This window comes from Hermetia illucens, chromosome 2 (assembly GCF_905115235.1).
Source record: "Hermetia illucens chromosome 2, iHerIll2.2.curated.20191125, whole genome shotgun sequence".
Taxonomy (NCBI): domain Eukaryota; kingdom Metazoa; phylum Arthropoda; class Insecta; order Diptera; family Stratiomyidae; genus Hermetia; species Hermetia illucens.
The window spans coordinates 72,378,006-72,401,165 of NC_051850.1; the positions used below are offsets into that span (position 1 = coordinate 72,378,006).

A 23,160-nucleotide genomic window follows, 5' to 3' on the forward strand; every position below is an offset into this window, starting at 1 on the left:
GACATGATCCTGTCAATAGGTAGCCGTGGACAAGTAGAACTTTCCCTTTGTGTTCGTCTTCCCCAACCTATTCTTCCCTTTCTGGGGGAGTAAACCTCCTTAACAAATCCGGGGTGAAGGAATCGGCGGGCGTATAGGATGAATTGCAGTGACGCTACACTGTATTTCAGCGGCTTCCCTCCAGATACCTTCCCTACCTTTGCACTTAACCATAGGCCATTACAACATTGGGGCTCTGTTGCAGGGCCAACTGGTTCCGCATTACTCGTGGAATAAAAATGGGGCTTTTGTTTAAATTCTTTAAATGGGACCCCAGGGACACGAAGACAGTATCCAGCACGGTTAAGAGTCGCTCAACAACATCAGAGCGGCTCTTCGCCCTTGGATATTTTGGTGGTTATGCCGTTAACCACCAGGGACAGAAGCCCTAGGTATCGTCTGGTTTGGACGAACCAACTCAACGAATTTATCACCTGCGTCTATAACCGTGTCACGGATTTGGAACGGAATCCATAAGGGTACAGACACCGACTCCATGACGCGTTCATAACCCGCTTCCCGGAACTAAATTATGTTCCGGAGCAGAACATTGTCAATCAATACCGGGTGATAGTGAAAAATAATCGAGTTGCCCTACTAACTAGGCAACAAACTTTTCACGAAGTTTCACTTGAGCTCGGTCTGGAGTCACCAACTTACCGTACTGAACAAAGGGGCAGCAGTTTACTTTGGTAACGACTAACATCATTGTTGCCGTTGACAGAATTTTGGATGATCGTTTGGTTAGCGAGATTATTGCTACAGAGGTTCACAGCCAGATCTACGTTGCAGGTACCACGGTGATTCGTCTCAATAATCAAAATCTTGGAGCAAATAACAGAGGTATGTGCAAGAGGACTTTACCGCTCTATGTATTTCAACTCAACAAAAGAGTCGAAAAGTTGAGAAAGGAGATTGGTCGTGTCACGCAAGTACTTCTTGGAAATCCATCACCAAGAGCGCACAGATGCGTTGCGAACATCATTGGAAACTACTATCTGTCCTATGATATGCCAATTGAAAAAATCCTCGAGGTGCTGAAGCAGAAACTTGCGGTATGCTCCAATCGCATCCGTAGGTGTCAAAAAAGCTTTCAGCGAAGGGCGTGTTGTCCGTCCTTCGCAGAACCAACAGGTTGTAAAAATCTCATCAACTCAGGTAGGAAAAGTAACCTCGATCTGAATCAAGCAGAAAACTTTTGGAGAAGTGTTTGGAGCGAATCCAGCCGTTGCAATTTAGAAACAGCGTGGCTCTCACACCTTATGCATTCATGCGAGGCCCTCTTCGAAATGACCATGCCTGACATACCTGAAATAGATGTAGAAACAGCCCTTGATAAGGCAGGTAACTGGAAGGCGCCAGGAGTTGGCAAGATTCACAACTTCTGGCTGAAGCGGATCGAGAGCACCCACAGGATCTTGGCAAATCAATTTAATCAGATCAAATCAATTTAATCAGATGATTGCCAATCCTGATTTAGTTCCTGAATTTTTCATCAAGGGGATATCTTGCCTCCTCCCCAAGAAACAGGGTGCCCTTCAAAATGTTGACCAATTACTTGTCTTCCCACCGTCTACAAGGTTTTCACTTCAGTTCTGTGCGCGAACATCTCAAAACATCATGATGTTCATAAACTGATAGCTAAAGAGCAAAAAGGGTGCGGAGAAGGCTCCCAAAGCAGTAAACAACAGCTAATAATCGATACGGTAGCTGTAAAGCGGGCTGTCCACCAAAATCGAAATATCTTGACAGGCTACATCGATTATAGATCAACGTTTGACTCCAGCTGAGTGTAATTACGCGGCATTTCTAACGATTAATTGTTTGAAATAATAAAAGCTTGTTTTTCCTATTCGCTGGTGTTGAATTTTATTTGCAAGTTCGGATATTTCGGGAACCGAGGCTTGTTAGCACTGGTGAAAGGAGCAAGTGGTTTGGTATTTGCAAATAAAATTCAACACTAGCGCATAGAAAGAAAACAGAATGAAGAATTGTGTCCGGTTAGCTGAGTGGTTAGAGCAGAAGGCTATCGTATGGAAGTTCGCGGTTCAAATCTCACTGGTCACGGAGGAATTTCAGGTCGGATCCCAGTCGACTCAGCTGTGAACGAGTACTTGAGTCAAATCAAGCTAATAATTTTGGGCGAGCGCAATGCTGACCACATTGCCTCCTACTGTGTGCTACTGTAGTGTACCGGAACGATCTTGAATGAAGTGCTCTAACACACTTCAAGGCCCTGATCCCATATGCCGTTTGCTCACGAAAAAGTTGCGAAAATTGAACTTTGACAACGACGACAACGCAATAAGGTGTGATAGCAGTTGGTTGACTGTTCACGATATTCATAATTTAGCCGTAGAGTGAGGTAAAACTCATTCACAAAAACTACTCTACCGAAATCTTTGAAATAAGGATAAGGTTTCTTGTGTTTCTGTGCACAATGTGTGTCCCAAAATACGGCTCGTCCCGAAGTTGCTGTTAATAATGATATAACAAAGAATTTTCGGTGTTTACGAGAAAGCGCAGTATAATTTCATTCCAAGAGTTCAATATAACGTAAGCCATAATAAGATGTTTTGTTCAAATCCTACTATTTTTAACAGTACCATACCAGTCAAACTTACCATTTGCGTGTAAATTTGCTACGCGTTAAAATATAGAACTTTTGTTTATTTCAATCAAAATTGTTAATTACATTGGCTTTTGACATTATATCTTCAGGTTAACCATTCTGAGGGAATGGTTCTTTTTCAGATGGAGACATTTAATATCATATTTTTTTTATGCTTCTTTTAATTAATTAAAAGTTCATATCATAGAACACAACATAAAATAAGTGTCCGAAAACCCTATTATTATTAATAAATTTAGTACAGGCGAAAGTTATCCTTTCCTTATAAAGTTTTTGAGTAAAAACTATATGAGAGTATTTCTTCTAGTTGTCGACAATCTTCAAAACCCCCTCGAGTGAATTCATTCATTAAAGCAACTAACCGCTCTAAAAAATATTGATGTAAATTTACCCTTATTATATGAGGTACTTGATTGCTTTATATTTTAAAAGTAGCTCTGGCTTATATTGAATATTAGCACTAAGAATGTAGTAATAAATTACTACTCAAATGAGTGCAAAACGTTTGTATGCGTTCAGTATTTTTATCACAAATATAGCGGATTTATCCTTCGAAAAAGAATGATGAAATCCGCGTACGGTTGTTGTTAACCAACAGAGCCTATTTCAGTTTACGAAAACTGTTCCCCTCGAAACGTCTCACCATAGGGTCAAAGCTCTTACTGTACAAGACAAGGATCTTGCCAGTCCTCATGTATTCCTCGGAAACTTGGGTTCTTAGCAAGAAAAATTACGAACTCTTGGCCGCGTTCGAGAGAAGAATCCTCCGAAGAATTTTGGCCCCCTACATGAGCATGGACGATTCCGTAGCCTACACAATGACGAAATCTATGAGCGATACTATGACCGTCCGGTTGTGGATAAAATCCGGCTCAATAGGTTACGGTGGGCGGATCACTTAATCCGTATGGTTGAGGATGATCCAGGCCGGAAAGTCTATAAGGGCAATATCTATGGTAGAAAAAGAAGACCAGACAGACCCTGCTTAAGATGGAGCGATGGCGTAGGTCAGGATGCCAGACAGCTTTTAGGGATATCGAATTGGTGGACCTCGGCGCAAAACCGGGATGTCTGGAGTTCCTTATTAAGGCAGGCCTAGACCGGATACCGGTTGTTGCGCCGTTGATGATGAGGATCCTTCAAAAAAGTGTAGTTTTATCTATGTTTTATGCAATATGTGCAAAATTGAAATATTTAGTAAATATTCTCACTTCGAATGAAAGTTTTTTTTAGAGAGATATGGAAAGTTGACGTTGGGAATACAAGGAGTTGGAAGTTAAATACTTTACATCGATAGTTACTATCACTTAGCATATTATTGTCATAATTGTCTTCATGATAATCTGCCAGGTGATAGTAACTTCCAATGTAGAATGTTTACGTCTAACTCCTTTTACTCCGAAAGTGAACCTTTCATATCTCCCTAAAAAACTTTTGACCATTGAACGATTTCGTTTGCACACGTCAAGTCATAAAAAACGAATGATACATATACTATGATTACATTCTATCTATTACATTCTATTTTATACGAAAAGTTTTACAAAATCACTACAATTTTGTCTTATTCCCAAATTACACTAAGCTTTGTGTAATATTAGTCAAACATTAATCAGTACATAACCAAACCCTATTTTTGCTTTGGTAATGTACTTTTATATAGCCATTTAAATCCATTTAAGTATTTTTCACATTTTTAAGGTTTTGTTTGCAAATTAAAAAAAATCGGTTAAATCTGTCTGTCTGTTTGTCTGTCTGTCTGTCACAGTCACTTTTCTCAGAAACGACTATACCGATTGACACGAAATTTGGTGAGAAGGTGAGAGCTGTGGGCCGCCAGACATGCAGTGAATGATATCCTCCTACGTTGAGATTTAGGGGAGCCCCCATACATGTAAAAGGGGGTGTAAATTTTTATTCACCAAATATAGCCGAAGCCGGTCTTAGTTTTGAGATTTGTTAAAAAGGCGGGGAGTGGGAGGGGTGGAAAGTCATGATTTCTTTAACGGACCCATTGTCAGAAACTACCCAACCGAAAAATTTGAAAAAAATCACAAAGCTGCTTCTATATGGTGCCCAGGCCTCAAAATACTCTCCATATCGATATCTGTTAAAATTAAGTTAATAATAGTATATTACCATATTTTTGGGAAAATTGAGTAAAACCCCCCTTAAGTTTATCCCAGAGTTATAAAAGTTGGTAGTAGTATAAAATATAATATGAAACATGTTACCTCCAAGTTAAATCAAAATTATACTATTAGTTAAAAAATTACAGTAGCTCAAAGTGGACTTTACCGTGTAAATTTACTGCAACTAAATACCAATATCACACTGAAGTGAGTAGTCTGACATACTAAATTCATATATATAATGGGGTACGTACAAATGGGATAGTTCTACACTCAAATATACTCACACAAGAAGCAAACAAAACCTTTCATACCTGAAGCGCCCAGCTTCCGGTTTCCCGACTTGCTTAGTGTATGTCAAAATGTCTATTACATTCATACCTGATATAAAATAACGTCACCTTTAGTAATAATTGATGGCGCAACAAGGCAGTTTGATTGTACTGTGGCGCGGCAGGATCTGCAGCATTCGAAATTTATTTCGAATGTTGCGGATGCGAACGGGTAGATGGCGCGGAACTCTCCACTCGCTCATTTTCGGAACGCACCAGGGGAGTGGAGAATTAGCGGTGGAAAAATGCCGTTGGTTGGAACAGTAAGGACCGCATGGAAATAAGCCGGTCTCTTCTGTTTCCAACCGCGGCGGCGTTCACACGAATGTGCAAAGATCCAATTTGGAATACCCGAATTTCAGAAAGTGATCAAGTACTGTACGCGCATCTTATTGAAATTGTTTTTAAAGATAAAGTTAAATAAAGTTAAATTTTTGTGGTTTAAAAATTACCAAAGTGGTGACCCCGAATTCGCACCAGCGCCGCCGCCGAGCAGAACCCCAAGGCCATCGTGGTTTTATTAAGTTGGAAAATTTGGGAATACAGAAGCATACAAAATCCCATTAGCGCTACGAGCTGACGACGTAAACAACGCCGCATCGCAACCCATCAGCGCTACGAGCTGACGACGTAAACAACGCCGCATCGCAACCCATCAGCACTCTACAACGGGCACAGGCAGGCACTTCGCATACACTTTCTTCGTTTTAATTTTCGTCGAAGGCGCATTCCAATAATACAGCAACAACAGCTCCAGGAGGAGCAGAAACAAACAAATCGTCATCAAATTTTTCCTCATTATCTCGATATAGAAGCTGTAAATCTTTTACGAGTTTTTTTTTTGTATGCATTTCAAATTTAATTGTTAATTATAATATTAAGAGTTTAAACTGTGAACATATTTGAGAGAATAATAAGTGAAAATCGCTGCAAGAGACGGCGTTAGGTGTTTCACATCGCGGGTTCTCCGTTTCCTTGGTGGTGTTTTCGGTCTGCGTTGGAGAGCGTCCGCTTCGGTCGTCATTTTCTCTGTTCGTGCGTGCATTTGTGGGTGCGGCCTGCCGTGTCGGAGTAAAATTCACCGCGTTTCATTATAAATTCACCGCGTCTGCATTACAAACTCGTACTTTTCGGTAAACAAGATGTCGTTTGACAACAAATACGCGGCAGGCCCATCAGACCCGCAAGTGACCGCCCTCGCCGTACGCGTTCCTCTGTTTTGGAGGCGGAACCCGGAGCTGTGGTTCGTGCATTTAGAAGCGCAGTTCCAAATGTCCGGCATCATATCGGACGCGACCCGCTTCAACTACGCGGTGGTCGGCCTGGACGAAGAGTCCATTCTTATGGTGTCGGACGTAGTGAAGTCGGCATCATACACGCAGCTCAAGAGTGAGTTGATCAGGCGCCTATCGGCAAGCGAGTCGGCAAAATTAGACCACTTGCTGGCGGGTTTAACGTTGGGTGATCGAACTCCCAGCCAATTGCTTCGCGAAATGAGGCAATTGGGTGGGAGCAAGATTGGCGACAACCTGATCAGGTCGCTCTGGCTGCGACGGCTTCCGGAGGGCACCCAGGCGATACTAGCTTGCGTTTCCGGTTCCTTGGAGGAACTGGCAGCGACGGCCGACCAGGTACAGGAGGTGTACGTTCGCCCAACCATAGCGGCCGTTCAATCACAGTCGGATGAGGTGAGCGACTTACGGTGCGAGATAGCGGCTTTAACGGCCAGTGTGGCCGAGATGCGGGCGACGTTGGACGCTCAGCGTTTCGAGTGCCAGATCGCGAGCTCGCTCATGGTCTGCCACACGAAAAGGGCGTTCGGGTAGCAGGTCGTCAAGACAGCCTGTGGACAAAGGTATTTGCTGGTACCATCTGAGATTCGGTGATAAAGCGACAAGATGTACGCTACCTTGTAAATTCGCGCCTACCGCAAAAAACTAGGTCCGCGGGGGGTCTTGGCGACGGCCACCCAGAGCGCAGCGCCACGTCGCCTAATTATCATCGACTATATCCACAACCCCTCAAACTGGCAGCAGCAAATTCCTTCCGCATCAATACTTACGGGTACAGGCAAGTGGACGTGAGTCTTGGCTTGCGTAGGACGTTTTCGTGGCGTTTCATCCTGGCGGATGTCAGCTTTCCCATATTAGGCGCAGACTTCTTGTGTCACTATGGGTTGCTGGTGGACTTGCAAAATAAGTCCCTTATAGACCCCACAACCAACCTTAATTCGTCGGGCCAAATGGTATCTCACGCTGACAATAACCTTTCCGTTCTTTTGGAAGACATCATCGACTCTCGTGTTCGGACACTCCTCCAAAAGTTCAGCCAGATTACTACCGAGTGTAGTCTCTCGAAAACAGTGAAGCACAATGTGCAGCACCACATAAATACTACTGGTTCCCCGATTTTCTCGAAGGTGCGTCCTCTACCACCCCAGAAACTGGCTATCGCGCGGAAAGAATTTGAACAACTTGTTCAACAGGGTATCTGCAGGCCCTCAAACAGCTGTTGGTCTTCCCCTTTACATATGGTCCCTAAGCCAAATGGCGAATGGTGTCCCTGTGGGGATTACAGAAGGCTAAATGCACAGACTGTTCCTGGCCTCGCGAATTGCCGCATCTTTTCGACCTTGGACTTAGCCAAGGCATACCACCAAATCCCAGTAGCGGCAATATGCACACCCTTTGGACTCTTCGAGTTCACCCGAATGACTTTCGGATTGTGCAATGCTGCGCAAACCTTTCAAAGGTTTATTCACTCAGTCCTGCGAAACCTCGATTTCTGTTTCGTCTATTTGGATGATGTTTTGGTCGCTTCTTCCACTGAGTCTGAGCACTTAGCCCATCTCGAGTGCATTTTTCAACGTCTCCTTCAGGCCGGTTTAATCCTAAACGTTGAGAAATGCAAATTCCTTCAACAACAGGTGAGATTCCTCGGCCACTCCATTTCCTCTGAAGGAATACAGCCCGACCCAGACAAGGTGCAAGCAATCACAAGCTTCCCGCGTCCAAAAACAGTGAGGGAGTTGAGGAGGTTCTTGGGCATGCTAAACTTTTACCGTCGTTTCCTGCCCAAGGCCGCCCATCACCAGTCCGTTTTGAACGCGTACTTGTCTGGCCCCAAAACAAAAGACACACGAGAGATTGTGTGGTCTGAAGAGGCTGTCCGCGCGTTCGATAAATCCCGACAGCAACTGGCTGATGCTACACTTCTGGCATTTCCTCAGCAAGATGCACCCCTAGCCGTTTTTGTTAATGCCCCTGACATCGCAATAGGTGCTGCCCTGCACCAAAAGGTGGATCAAGTTTGGCAGCCGTTGAGCTTCTTCTCGAAGCAGTTGAATCCCGCTCAACGGAACTACAGTACCTACGATCGCGAACTGCTCGCCGCGTACTTGTCCATCAAATACTTCCGTTTCTCCATAGAAGGCAGGCCGTTCACAGTGTTCACGGACTATAAGCCTCTCACGTATGCTTTGAAACAAAAGTCCGACAAAGCGTCCCCTCGTCAGCTTCGACACCTGAGCTTCATCAGCCAGTTTACGTCAGACATCCAGCACGTGTCCGGCAAGGACAACATAGTTGCTGACGCTTTGTCTCGTGTCTCCGAGGTTAACATCCCCGCTTCACTCAATTTCTCGGCTATTGCCAAGGCGCAGGAGGATGACGCAGCACTTCAGAGCCTTAAATCCAACCCCAAATACAAATTTCGGGAGTTGCCAATCTTCGGCTCAAACCTCTCGCTCTGCTGCGAAGACTCGAAAAAGGGACCTCGGCCATACATTCCGGCCACATTTCGCAAGGAAGTGTTCCACGCAGTTCACGACTTGGCGCATCCCGGCATCAGGACAACAAATCGGTTAGTCACCGGAAAATACTTCTGACCCTCCATGAACAAGGATATCAATTCCTGGGCCAGAGAGTGCATCGCATGCCAGAAGTGTAAAGTCTCCAGGCATGTAAGGAAAGAAGTGGGCTCATTTCCCCGCACTACCAAGCGTTTCCACACGATACACGATACACCACCAAGTATTGCCTCACAATCATCGACAGGTTCACGCGGTGGCCTGAGGCAATACCTCTGAAAGACATTACGGCGCAATCTTGTGCCGAAGCCCTCTGCCGAGAGTGGATACCACGCTTTGGCGTCCCTGCAGTGGTCATCACTGTCCAGGGAATGCAATTTGAATCCACGCTTTTCTCGGAGTTAGGCAAACTCCTGGGTTTTAAACGCCAGCGGACTACGGCATACCACCCGCAATCCAATGGGATGCTGGAACGTTGGCACCGGACGCTGAAAGCCGCCATTATGGCACGCGACGACCCGTCCTGGACTCAAGTCTTGCCCCTCGTCCTACTCGGCCTTCGTACAACCCGCCGACAGGAATTTGCTGCCAGCCCCGCGGAGCTGGTATACGGGGAGAACCCAAGACTCCCAAGCGATCCGGTCTTCGACAAGAGATCGGGTCTCACGGAGTCGGGGTTGGTGCGTCTGCTGAGGGACAATCTCCGACGCATCAAAGCGCCACCACCCACTCAACACTCGTCCATACCTGCTTGTTCGCCCAAGGAACTGGACACATGCACGCACGTGCTGATCAGGACGGATTCCGTCCGGAAGCCGCTGCAGCCTCCTTATGAGGGCCCGTACCGCGTTCTCAAGAGGGGAGAACATTTCTTCCAGCTCGAGATCGGTGGTCACAAAAAGGCGGTCTCTTTGTCCAGGCTGAAACCCGTGTGCGCCCCGAAGCAGCGTCGTGTCCGCTTTGTGGATTAACGGTGAACGAAGTTCCGGGATCCGTCGCCGAAACCCCCCTAGGTTTCGTCTGGGGGCGGAGTGATGTGGCGCGGCAGGATCTGCAGCATTCGAAATTTATTTGGAATGTTGCGGATGCGGACGGGTAGATGGCGCGGAACTCTCCACTCGCTCATTTTCGGAACGCACCAGGGGAGTGGAGAATTAGCGGTGGAAAAATGCCGTTGGTTGGGACAGTAAGGACCGGATGGAAATAAGCCGGTCTCTTTTGTTTCCAACCGCGGCGGCGTTCACACGAATGTGCAAAGATCCAATTTGGAGTACCGGAATTTCAGAAAGTGATCAAGTACTGTACGCGCATCTTGTTGAAATTGGTTTTAAAGATAAAGTTGAATAAAGTTAAATTTTTGTGGTTTAAAAATTACCAAAGTACACTTGGAAGCGTGTGTGAATACTTAATTTCACAATTTTGACAGTAGACTAGAAAGCACACAGGTTCACATTGTACTTGTCAATGACTGAAGCACTCATTCACAGCAGAGACTACTATATCATATTAAATTTACTGAAAACGGTCTTTCTTAATCTTGAAAAATAGGGCGTGATAGCATTTTTAATTATATAATATATTTGTATAAGTACAGATTCCTTACATAAGAAAAAAAATATATACGGTATATCTTTCGTAAGAAAATGCAAAACCTTCCGGCTTTCCAGCTTGCTTGTATTTATTTTATGCATGCATGCATATAATAAATATTAGGCTTAATTTATCTCGTGAAATTATCTACTATACTCTGATGAAAATCATTTTGGAAGAATATATTTGACAAGCAAAAAATTTAGCTTCAGCCAGGTAAAGTACTGCCAGTTTTAAGTTGGATATAATTCGCACTTCTGTGATTATATAAGAAGGAGCACCCACTTTCGGTCACGCTGCCTCTACGGCAGAGATGAGGCAGTGTCTGATGAGTTACCGGGCAAAGCCGTTAATTATCTTTCAGTCTTTTTATTCACTTCTTGTTCTAATATCACTCGCTCGTCAAACCATTCTTGCCGCGAAGGAGGTATTGAGGTAGGTGAAGGCGACGATCAAACCTAACCCTCTATCTTAGAAGGGCGCATGTATCCAGCGTTGGTGAACAAAATTTCCAAGTTCACAAAAGTTTCAATTAGGCCCTTGTCCCTGGTGTTAGTAACTCCATTTCTCCACTCTAAATAATGCACACATGCTCAAATTTCGGGCAATCATATTAGCGCACTGATCTCTAGCGTCAAACACCAGACTGTCTAGTTTTTCCTCATATTGTGCTAATTTTGCTGCTGTGTGCTGTGCTGGATTTTTTTCTTATCCAACATCAGAATGCTTTTCTGCGTTCGGTACGGGCGTGAGACTTATATCGTTTCTTGGAAATAATTGTTATTTTCTTTTCGTCCTTTTGCCACTTTTTGTTGGCCCACCTTTATCTATTGCTGGGGTGCTCTCTTGCTTCTAGGATGAGCCACTTACCGGACATAGCAATTTAGTTGTCACACTTTCTAAATGTGGGTCCTATCCGCGGGCGAACGTTAGCGAAACTCTTCTTTTGTTATTGTATCACCAGAGTCCCCGGATAATTCAACCCACACACGAATTAATAACGGCATAGAATTTTCAATTAACAGTGGTAGTCGCTTTCCGTGCGATGCTTTCATATAAGAACGTACGTAGAGAGAAAATTAACGTGGGTCAAACTCAACTTTATATTAATTTTAACTCAGCTGAATTTTCAGATTTCAGATAAGAGAGCCAAGTCGGATTTAGCGCAGTTAATGCGTCGAGCGACATTCAGTTCGGTGCCACCGTCTACTGAAAAAAACCCTGCCTAGAAACATAAATGTTCACTCTCGTCGGTATTCTGCTTACTAGAACGATTAGGAAGAATATGATGACCTATCAGACTGAAAAGTTTAATTTCACTTTGTTCATCTTCGGTCCAACTTTGTCTGCTTTTCTAAGTCCAGACCCATTTGGCTAATTGAGGGACCAAGCAAGTGTCATCACTTTATCGAGGTGCCTAAGAAAAGATGCCGTGGTCAATTGAATACATTTATGTCCCCAACCTTGCCAGCAGGGAAAACGTTACCGATAACGAGGAAGAAACGTATCGGAGGCAAAATGCGACCCTGCCGGACACCGCTTCCGCTGTAAAAGGACTAAAAATATCTGTAGCTTATAAAATTAATAGTTATATTAAAAATTATAATAATAATTTTCGTGGACGGGACAATCCGATGGGTATTGAAACTTGTTAGAACACTCCATTGATTACAGTACACTGTAGGGGCAATGTGGTCAGGATTATACTTAACCGTTATTATTGCTCTGATTTGCTTGAGATGCTCATTTAGAACTGAGTTGACATATGTCAGACATCCAGTCCCAGCACAAATACCTCTGACACCAATGAGATTTGAACCGCGGCAGACGAAGAAGAATTACGTTAAACAAAAAGTAGCTTTCCACTGTAGAAATTGAATAGGCTAAAAATAAAAACATGCATACATATATATAAAATCTGATAGTTTTATATAAGGATTCAATAGTGGATGATTTGTTTAAAAATTCAGAACAAAAGGAAACTGAAGTCATTATTGCCAAGTTGAAATCTTTAGTCAGTCAAATCAAAGATTATTCGAGAGGAACTGCACAGAAAAAGTTATTTATGTATGTTGAAACTGTAATGAAATAACAAATTAAAAACAATTCGGAAACCGCAGGCTCGGCGTTTCAGATATGAAAGTTTATTGATATTTTATGTAAACATATTTGGATACACAATGATTTCAAGTATACATAGGCTGTAGTGCATACGTCAAATATACCTGATATTCCATTCGATGTGATACTGACATTTTTTCTTGTGGGAAGTGGTGCATGGGGGGAGTAGTGTATATAGTGAACATACTTTAAATATACCTGATATTACAATTTTGTCGTGCTATAACTCTGTGAATAATAATAGGGTTTTCACAAAACTTTCCAGCATGATGCTATATACTCCCGAATGAGCCCGTACCAGGTTACTCTCGACCTGAGTGCCAAACGCCTACGAATATCGATATCGAATATCGCAACTCAATCTTATAAATAAGTAGCCGCGGACAGGCAGAACATTTTCTGTTCGGCCTCCCTAAGCTTCCCTCTTTTGTGGAGTAAACCTCCTTAACAAATCCGTAATCCGGAGTGAAGGAATCGCGCGCCTATAGGATGAATTGCAGTGACGTTACATTGTATTTCAGCGGCTCCCTTCCCTATCTTTGGAGGTAACCATGGTGCATTGCAACATTGGGTCTCTATGGCAGGACTGGTTTCCCATTACTCGTGGGAATAAAATTGGGAACTTTTCTTTAAATCCTTTAAATGGGACACCAGGGACACGAAGACAGCACCCAACACGGTTAAGAATCGCTCAATAGCACTAGAGTGGGTTTTCGCCCTTGGATGTCTTGGCGGTTATGCCATCAACAACCAGGGATGGGAGACCTAGGCGTTGTAGGGTTTGGACGAACCAACTCAACGAATTTATCGTCTGCGCCTATTACCGTGTCCATATTTGGAATGGAATCCATCAGAGTACGGACACCGACTCCATGACGCGTTCATAACCCGCTTCCCGGAACTAAGTCATGTTTCGGAACAGAACGTTGTCAATCAATATCGGGTGATACCGAAAAATAATCAAGTTGCCCTACCAACTAGGCAACAAATTTTCCACGAAGTTTCACTTGAGCTCGGTCTGGAGTCATCAACCTACCGGACTGAACATAGGAGCAACACGAATACTGCACCTATAAAGCACTTCATGAACCCAGTAATCAAGAGAAGATTAGTGACTGGGAATGATGAGGCTTTGACCGCATTCCAGGTCATATTCACAGAATATGCTGAGATTCTCCCACACGCTAGGCCAAAGATCCCAAAACTGAAGTTTACTTTGGCAAGTACTAATATCATTGCTGCCGTTGACAGAATTTTGCCTGATCGTTTGGTTAGCGTGATTACTGCGATTGGGGTTATTCGTCTCCATAATAGACATCTTAGAGCGAATAACAGAGGTATGCGCAAGGGGACTTTACCGATCTGGGTATTTCAACTCAACAAAAGAGTCGAAAAGTTGGAAAAGGTCGTGTCACGGAAGTTCTTCTTGGAAATCCATCGCCAAGAGCGCTCAGATGCGTTGCTAACATCATTGGAAACTACCATCTCTTCAATGACATGCCAATCGAAGGAATCCTCCCTGAAGCAGAAACTTGCGGTATGCTCCAATCGCATCAGTAGGTATCAGAAAAGCTTTCAGCGAAGGACAGATACCTTGTTCTTCCAAAACCAACGGGGATTCTATAAAAATCTCACTGACTCAAGTAGGGAAAGTAACCTCGATCTAAATCAGGCAGAAAACTTCTGGAGAAGTGTTTGAAGCAAACCCAACCGTTGCGATGTAGTAGCAGCGTGGCTCCCGAAATGACCATGCTTGACATAACTGAAGCCGACGTAGAAGCAGTTCTTGAAAAGGCAGGTAATTGGAAGGTGCCAGGAGTTGACAAGATTCACAATTTCTGGCTGAAGCGGTTCGAGAGCATTCACAGGGTATTAACAAATCATTGTAATCAGATGATTGCCGATCCTAGATTAGTTACAGAATTTTCCACCAAAGGGATGCCCTTCAAAATATCGACCAATTAATTGTCTTCCTACAAGGTCATCACTTCAGTTCTGTGCGCGAACATCTCAAAACATCTTGATGTTCATGAATATATAGCTGAGGAGGCTGTAAAAAACATATAGTCGATACGGTAGCTTTAAAGCAGGCTGTACACCAAAAACGAAATATCTCTACAGCCTACATCGATTATAAATCAGCCTTTGACTCCATGTCGCGTTCGTGATTATTACAAGTGTTACGTTTGTACAAAATCAACTCGAATGTCGTTCTTCTCCTCAGAACAGTGATGAAGAATTGGAGCACGGGGCTATCGGTATCCTCACAAACATCAGAAGAGATACAAATCAATCGGGCCATTTTCCAGAGCGACTCTCTAAGCCCAAAAATCATGGCAATCAACACCTGGTACCCTTGGTATATGCAACGTTTTTTCCTATTATAATGTTTTAAAAGGGGTTAATGCAGAATAATTAACAATTAAATGATTCCCCACAAATGGACATACATATACATAAGTGCTCTTTATCAAGTTGGCATTGGGCTAGGTATTGTTTACAAATATTTGTCCGTCATTTTTTAAAGTTTTGTGTATATTGTCTGTTGTGATTATATTAAAATCGGTTTACTGTCTGTCTGTCTGTCCGTCTGTCTCTCTGTCTGTCCGTCCGTCTGTCCGTCACACGCATTTTTCTCGGAGACGGCTGTAGCGATTGGCACCAAATCTGGTAGAAAGGTGGGAACTGTGAACGCTCACGCATATAGTGAGTTACATCCTTTTACGTCGAATTTAAGGGGGTCCCCATACATGCAAAAGGGGGGTGTCCATTTTTTTTCATCACATATAGTCATGTGGGGGTATCAAATTAAGGGTCTCGATTAGTACCTTTTGAAGCCGTTTTTAGTTTTGACATTTGTTGAAAAGGTGGGGAGTGGGCGGGGTTGAAAATGACCATTTTTTTAACGACTGCCACTGCTGCCACTATATGGTGCCTAGGCTCCGAAATACCCTCCATACCGATACCTGTTCAAATAAAGTTAATAATAGTACATTACTATAATTTTTAGTAATTGGCAGGAAAACCCCCCTTAAGTTCACCCTAGAATCACAACATTTTACAGCGATATAGACTACAGCATAGAGCATAATCCTGGCAAATTTGGTGAAAATCGCACTATTACTAACAAAGTTGTACTAGGTCAAACTGTCGCTCCTCTGGACATGCTCGCCGTCCCACTGTAGGAGAGCACGCTTAATCCAGCTCGAAAAGAATAATTTTTTAAAAGCCGCTCTCGTAATCAAAACCATGCAAAAAGCACAGAAGTTGATATATTTACAGACGAAGCCCACTCTTCTTTTAAGGGGTGAAAATTGCTACCTCCTGGGTGTTCAAGCCTGAGCGCGTACCCGATAATCATTCGGTTTTACGCTCATAAAATATAGACGAACACGAATTTTACTTTAGAATTTTTGCAGCCTCTGAAATCCTTCTAATATGGTTTCCCCCTGTTCCCCGCTGTTTTAAAACGATAACAAAGCGAAAACCGATGAAGTACTAGAGCTTCTTTTGGCAAAGGTATTCTAGACCATCCTGATCTGTTTTTGTGTCCAGTATTACTCGTCCGCCTATCCTTTCACCGCAAACTTATAATTGTCAAGTGAAAACAAAGCATCATGCTTGCAATATCCGTATAATTCGCATTTTCATTGGCCAACGCGATTGCAGCAGCTTTTTGACTGTTGTTGTTTTGTTTCATTTTGCAAGACAGAGTTGTGTAATATTCACCATTCAACCATTTTTTTTAGCTTATCAAGTATTCAATTAACAAATGATTTATGCAAAACAAAAAAAAAAAAATAAGCAGATAGATCCTGAATCTGCAGTTTAAATTTATTTTGTTGTGGGAATTACTCCACCCTTCTGCCTGGAAACGCAAAATTTCAGAAAATTTTTCCATGGTGCTTTTTTTTACCACTAGTGCATGCTCGCTTCTTAGCATCTAATATAGTTAGTTTATTCTTATCGATACAATTATTGTCACTCATTGTAAAGCTTATTTTTACAGCAACTGTTACAAGTTTATTATTATTATTATTTTTACAGCAATGCAATGCGATGAGTCATGTTCGGTATATAGCTCCTGTATATCAGCATGTCCGTTAGAAACATGCGACAATTACTTGGAGCACGATCAATTTAAAAAAATGTGCAGTTCCGAAGCCTGTGTTGAAGGCTGCAGCATCAAGCCTTGTAAAGAAGGCTATGTATATTCAAACAGTTCCTACACTGAATGTGTTCCCAAAAAGAATTGCAAACCTATCTGTATGGAAAAGGATGGTACCATATATTATGAAGGAGATATAATTCGAGCAGATGAATGCCATACTTGTCGATGCTCACGCCAGAAAGAAATGTGTAGTGGAGCTCCATGTTCGCAAACTCAAACACCAGAAATGACCGCTGCAACCGAGCGACTCTTTGCAATGGAAGAATCTCAGTGCACCGAAGGATGGACCGACTGGAGCAACGCTGACCCTGCGCCATCCTCTAAAAAAACTAAAGGGGGGAGACCCTCATTAATGAAGCAAAATGACATTGAGCCTATACCAAAATTTTTGTCAGCACTTTCGTTGTTTGGATTTGGATCGTGCGCACCCCAGTTTATGAAAAAAATTGAATGTCGAGTAGTTGGAACAAATCAAAGTGTTAAAGATACGGAAGACAACTCTTATTGTTCTCTTGAAAAGGGGTTAATTTGCATTGGGCCTTGTCATGATTACGAAATACGAGTATACTGCGATTGTGGCAGGATGACCACAGCAATTGAATCATTTACAGAAGCTTCAACAAAGTCGTCTATGTGCAGTATGACTGATCCCTTCGTTGAATACCCAGATGATTGTTTCAAATTTCAATTATGTGAGCAACAAGCGGATGGTTCTTGGGATTATGTAGAGAAAACTTGCGGTCCAACCATGATGTTTAACCCCGTAACCAAGTCTTGCGATTGGAAGAGTTCGGTCCAAGAAATTAAGCCTTTCTGCAAAAAGTATGCTCCTGAACTCGTTACAACAACTGAGCAGTCTTTGAAGACTTCTGTTAGTGAGAAGATACCAATTAAAAACTGCGACCCCGAAACCCCACACGTTGAATACCCCGGCGATTGCTTCAAATTCCGGCATTGTGTACAGCAAAGTGACCATAGCTGGCAATATACTGAAAAAACGTGCGGGCCAACAATGATGTTCAATCCATCCAAACTAGTATGCGACTGGCCAGCGAATGTTCTCAAAATTAAACCTCAGTGTGGAACTATCGAACCATTTGAAGAAGCTAAACAATGTCCTGAAGGTCAAGAAATGTCGGATTGTGGTATACCATGCGGAAAGGCATGCCACTATTATCAAAAGGTACAAAATCCGCTAAATTTAGCATACGTAAAATTTTAACAAACCCAACTTTCATTATTTTAGCAACTATACGAACAACAACTCTGCAAACCCTACAGTGCATCTTGTGAGCCTGGTTGTATAGAAGAAGGTCTGTCAATGCATTGCAATCATAACGAATTGCGGAGAGACAAAAGAACATGTGTCAAAATTTCTGACTGCCCATGTATGAGCCACAGTGGAAAATTCGTCAAGGTAAAGAGTAATTGTTATGAACTAAATTTTATTGTATATGCATTTATTGTATAAGCATATGTATATATATATATATATATATATATACATATATACGCCAACGGACTCTCTTCCCGCCCAACCGGACCGAGGGGCGACCAACCTAAGGATGGGCTGAAGGCAACATCGAATGACCCGCATCACAGTGATGATGCGTTTTAACGCAAAGTGTGTGCGACCATGCGAAAATGTATTACTACATCCCGATTGTCGCAAACACTTCAGCCAATGACGCGGTGGTTCTACCCTACAGAGACATGGATCTTGTATCGAAGACAGTGCGGATCAAGACTGAAACCCATCAGGTCAGATTGTTACCGGACAGGACTCTTCGGACTATAGCACAGGTTGCAAGGATAACCGCTTTTTGCATCTCCATGTATAGCCCAGCCCTAACATCGAGCGTTTTCAGCGCTTTATGTAAGTTCTGCGGGACTAATCCCGTCGCCGAAATTACCACTGACACTACTTTGGTCTTTTTGTAGTCTCCAAGTCTGCTTCATATCGTCTGCCAAGGGGCCGTAGTTCCGGATTTTTTCGTGCTGTTTTTCAACAGTGTTCCGGTCCAACGGCACGGCTACATCGATTATGAAGCAAGCTCGTTCTTCCTTCAGAAGCAGAACTAGATCGGGTCTGTTATGATTAACACTGTGGTCAGTGGCAATAGTGCTTTACGACAACACTTAGTGCTAGAAGAACTCTTGCGCTGGGTTCAATTGCTCCACCACGATCCGAAAAGTAAAGTTCGAAATATGGCGGGTGTATCAAAACCGCTTCGTGTCTCTGTTAGTGTTCATCAAGGAAGCGGCCTCTCATCACTCCTCTTTGTTCTTGTTAAGGACACCGTCACATGGGATATCCGTCCAGCGCCCTACACACTGCTTTATGCAGATGACATTTTCCTAGCATCTGATAGCAAAAATGATCTCGAGAAACTTGTCCAAAAATAGAATGATTGCCTCATGGACCACGGTCTCAGATTGAACCTAAACAAAAATGAACAGCCACAATCACTGCCAGCAGCAATGATCTGCCCAGAATTGAGCGATTTAAATACCTCGTGTCAACGCTATCAGCCAATGGAGAACTGCGTTATGAAATTGTTTCACGCATTAACGCAACCTGGATGAAGTGGCGTTCCACAACTGGTGTTCTTTGTAACCGGGGTATCAACGAACGTCTTATATCAAAAATTTACCGCAATGTCGTCCGTCTTGTCGCTCTCTGTGGTTCTGAGTGTTGGCCAACTATAAAAGATAATGATCGACGTCTTGCGCTAATGGACACGAAGATGTTGCGTTGGACTACTAGCGTCACACGTTTTGATCACATCCGAAATGAGGATAACCGCGATCGTTATGGGGTTCCTCCAATCGTAGAAAAGTTACGAGAGGCGTCTTCGATGGTATGGTCATGTAATTCGTGCTAACGAGAATTCACTTGCCAATATTGGTCTGAACATCGAAGTCGATGGTAAACGACCAAAAGCCAGGCCTAAACAACGGTGGTTTGATGCGCTGGATGGGGATTTGAAAGCCTTAAGATTGCACCCAGATCAGACATTCGATAGAGCCAAATGGCGAAAGCGATCGCGACGAGCCGTGAACGGGAAAAAGGCTGAAGCAAAAGCAAAAGAAAAAGTGTACTTGGTACTGCTCAACATCCTGCACGCAGATGTTATCTGCTGGATGGTCTTCTCATCACAGTTGCATAAACTACAACTGGAGTTGGTGATTGAGGAGTCGTGAAGGATGTACCGCTTTATATTTTTTGTTGGGAACGAAGCATCCTGAATTGAAGTTAGGAATGTTTCGATCTCATAAAACAGTACACCATTAGTCAACCATTTGTTGCAGGTTTCGATGTCAATGCCTGACAAGAACAAATTTTTGATATTACCTCCGTGAATGGGTTTCTCTTTCCACATGTGGATCTTCTGTTGGACTGAAGTAACATTCGACATGGGATCCCATTGTCTATTTCTCAAGTTCAAAGGGGATAATTTATTAACTTCCATGACGGTAGCCTGATGTATTTGGCTAGAGGATTGTTTCTCATAGAAAAACTCACGAAGAGAATGCGGTTGATCGTAGTGCAACGTTTTTAAATCAGGTACCCCCCTTCCTTACTGATGGCGTGGGATAGTGATCCTCAATTTTTCGGCAGCTCTATTGTGCATGTTGTTGTTTGCAAGAACTACCCTTACCCGTCTATTGACGGATTCTAAATCCGTATTACTCCACTGGATCACACCGAAAGTATATAGAAGGACTTACAGCTCAGTTTTCAGGATAAAATCCAGACGCCATTCAAATTACCCCAGCAACTTAGATTTTATTATTGCCATGGCGGGTGTTGATGCCTGCAATATGCCGAGGTATTTGTAGATGTCTTCCGAATCCATACCCTCAATTTGAATGTTATTCTGTCTGTATCCTTCGTTGTCGGTAGGTTTACCCCGAACAATTGTTTTTATCTGACATTTCTCCAAACCGAACTGCGTGCTGATATCCCTGCTGAACTGGATGGTGATGTCCAGCAAGGAGCGAAGTTGGCTTTCGTCTTTGGAATACAATTTCATGTCGTAGTATACATTAAAGGGCTTAGTGTACATTTCGACAATATGCCATGTTGGACTCGGAACTCATATTTCCTTTCATGCAAAAGAACTAAACCACAGTGGGCTTAGGAACGATCCTTGGAAAATGCCACGCTTGATTGGTATCTATAGCTTCGTGCTCCAATTCGTCATCACTGTTCTGAGGAGAAGAACGACAAGCGTAACACTTGTAGTAACCACGAATGTAATATGGATTCAAAGGCTAATTTATAATCGATGTAGGCTGTCGAGATATTTGGATTTTGATGGGCAGCCTGCTCTTTTTGCTCCTCAACTATCAATTTATGAATATCCAGATGTTTTGAGATGTTCGCGCAGAGAACTGAAGTGAAGACCTTGTAGATGGTAGGAACACAAGTAATTGATCGACATGTTGAGGAGCAAGAGGCACCCTGTCCTTTGGGCACGAGAAAAGTTATCCCGTTGGTGAAAAATTCTGGAACTAAATCAGGATCGGCAATAATCTGGAATGCAGTCAAAGCCTCATTATAAATTGGGTCGACATCCCCAGTTACTAAGCTTCTCCTGACTACTGGGTTCATGGAATACCTTACAGGTGGAGTACTTATATTGCTCCTTTGACTAGTCCGGGAATTTGATGACTCCAGATCGAGCTCAAGTGAAACCTCTTGGACGATTTTTTGCCTAGTTGGCAGGGCAACTCGGTTGTTATTCACTATTACCCGGTACTGGTTGATGACGTTCTGTTCCGGAACACCCAAATGTTGGGAATGAGTCTGTGCGTCCACCGACCTTCCGTAGACTCGTCCCATGTGCGTTGCCAAAGATCATGCGACTCTGACCCTGTCGCATTTCTACGCTGTGCATGCCCCTCCATACGTCTTGCATGGTGCAGGACACTCACTTCTTTCCTTAACCAGAATGTCAACAGGGACTGCAAACCCTCAAAGCCATCCCCGGGTAAAGCTAGTTCACCTGCTTCCGCCCCTGACAGTTTGCAAGCGCTTTTGCCCATACGGGTGACGAGTAGAGCAGGATGGAGCGCACCACTCCGGCTAGCACCAACCTCTGGCAATGTTTCGGCCCACCAATATTTGACAACATTTTTGCAAGTGCCGTGGTGGTTTGGCTAGCTTTTCCCATGCATACTCTAGGTGTTCCCTAAAACTCAATTTGGTGTGAATTATTATCCCCAGGTATTTGATAGCCGGCTGTGATACGACCGTATGTTCACCGACCTCCACTTTCACAGTGGTATTTTTCCTGCGGTTCGTTATTAATACCGTTTCCGCTTTCGCGTCCGCCAAGGTCAGTCCGGCCTTTTCTAGCCAGGACTTTACCGCTCTCACTGTTTCCGTTGCGTAAACCTCCACATCTTCTGGGTGTTTTTCTGCAACAACTACAGCTAGGTCATCAGCAAAGCAGACAATCGTAGTCCCCTCTGGAACGGGTCGAGCAAGCACCCCATTATACATGACATTCCACAACAGGGACCAAGTACCGATCCCTGTGCTACCCCCGCTCTAACAATGTATTCTTTGGGGCCCTCATCCGTCCCGTAGCAGAGAGTCCTCTCTTAGAGGTAGTTTTCCACCAAATTCGCTAAATATCCGGGGACACCTATGTCAGCCAACACCTCTTTAATTCTATTCCAGTTGGCCGAGTTGAATGCGTTTATGACATCCAACGTCACCACGGCACAGTAGCCGCCAGAAATCAATGCACTTTTTGCCAGGTCGACCACCATGTTAATTGCGTCCACCGTAGGTAGAGTGGGCGCGTTGGAAAGCAAACTGGCGTTCCGACAAACCTTTGCTGGTTTTGATGATGGGCAGGAGTCTGTTGTAGATGACTCTCTCCATCATCTTGCCCATCGTATCCAACGGGCAGATAGGACGATGAGACGATGGGTTTCCAGGTTTCGAAAGCAACACCAACTTTTGCTTTTTCCACTGGGCAGGGAATATTCTTTCTTTTAGGCACGCCTCGAAGGTGTTGGCGAAAAGGTCGGGCCTAGTCTTCACTGCCAGTTTCAAAGCTCGGTTGGGGATGCCATCCAAACCTGGGGCCTTTTTGTCACCGAACCTACCACATATTTCCCGCAGCTCCTCCACACTTACAGGAGGTATTATGCCGTCATTTAGCTGGACGACCATTTGCCTTGCCCTATTTTCATGGTGAGGGAACAGAGTGGTAACAATCTGTGTCTGGAGTCGCGGACAGGTCACCTGGGGTGATTTTCGCAGCCTCTTCATTACACTCTGTAAGCCTCGCCCCAAGGGTTTATGTCGGTATGGT

General features: G+C 43.6%; 1 protein-coding gene across 1 annotated transcript in view; it reads left to right on the plus strand.

The window, feature by feature from the left end:
* Window positions 1-23,160, plus strand: part of LOC119650231 (hemocytin) — a 456,315-nt gene that overhangs the window by 281,252 nt on the left and 151,903 nt on the right. The window contains exons 22-23 of the mRNA XM_038052810.1: window positions 16,702-18,008; window positions 18,072-18,242. Coding sequence (XP_037908738.1) covers window positions 16,702-18,008; window positions 18,072-18,242 — 1,478 coding nt within the window. The remainder of the gene's footprint in view (window positions 1-16,701; window positions 18,009-18,071; window positions 18,243-23,160) is intronic.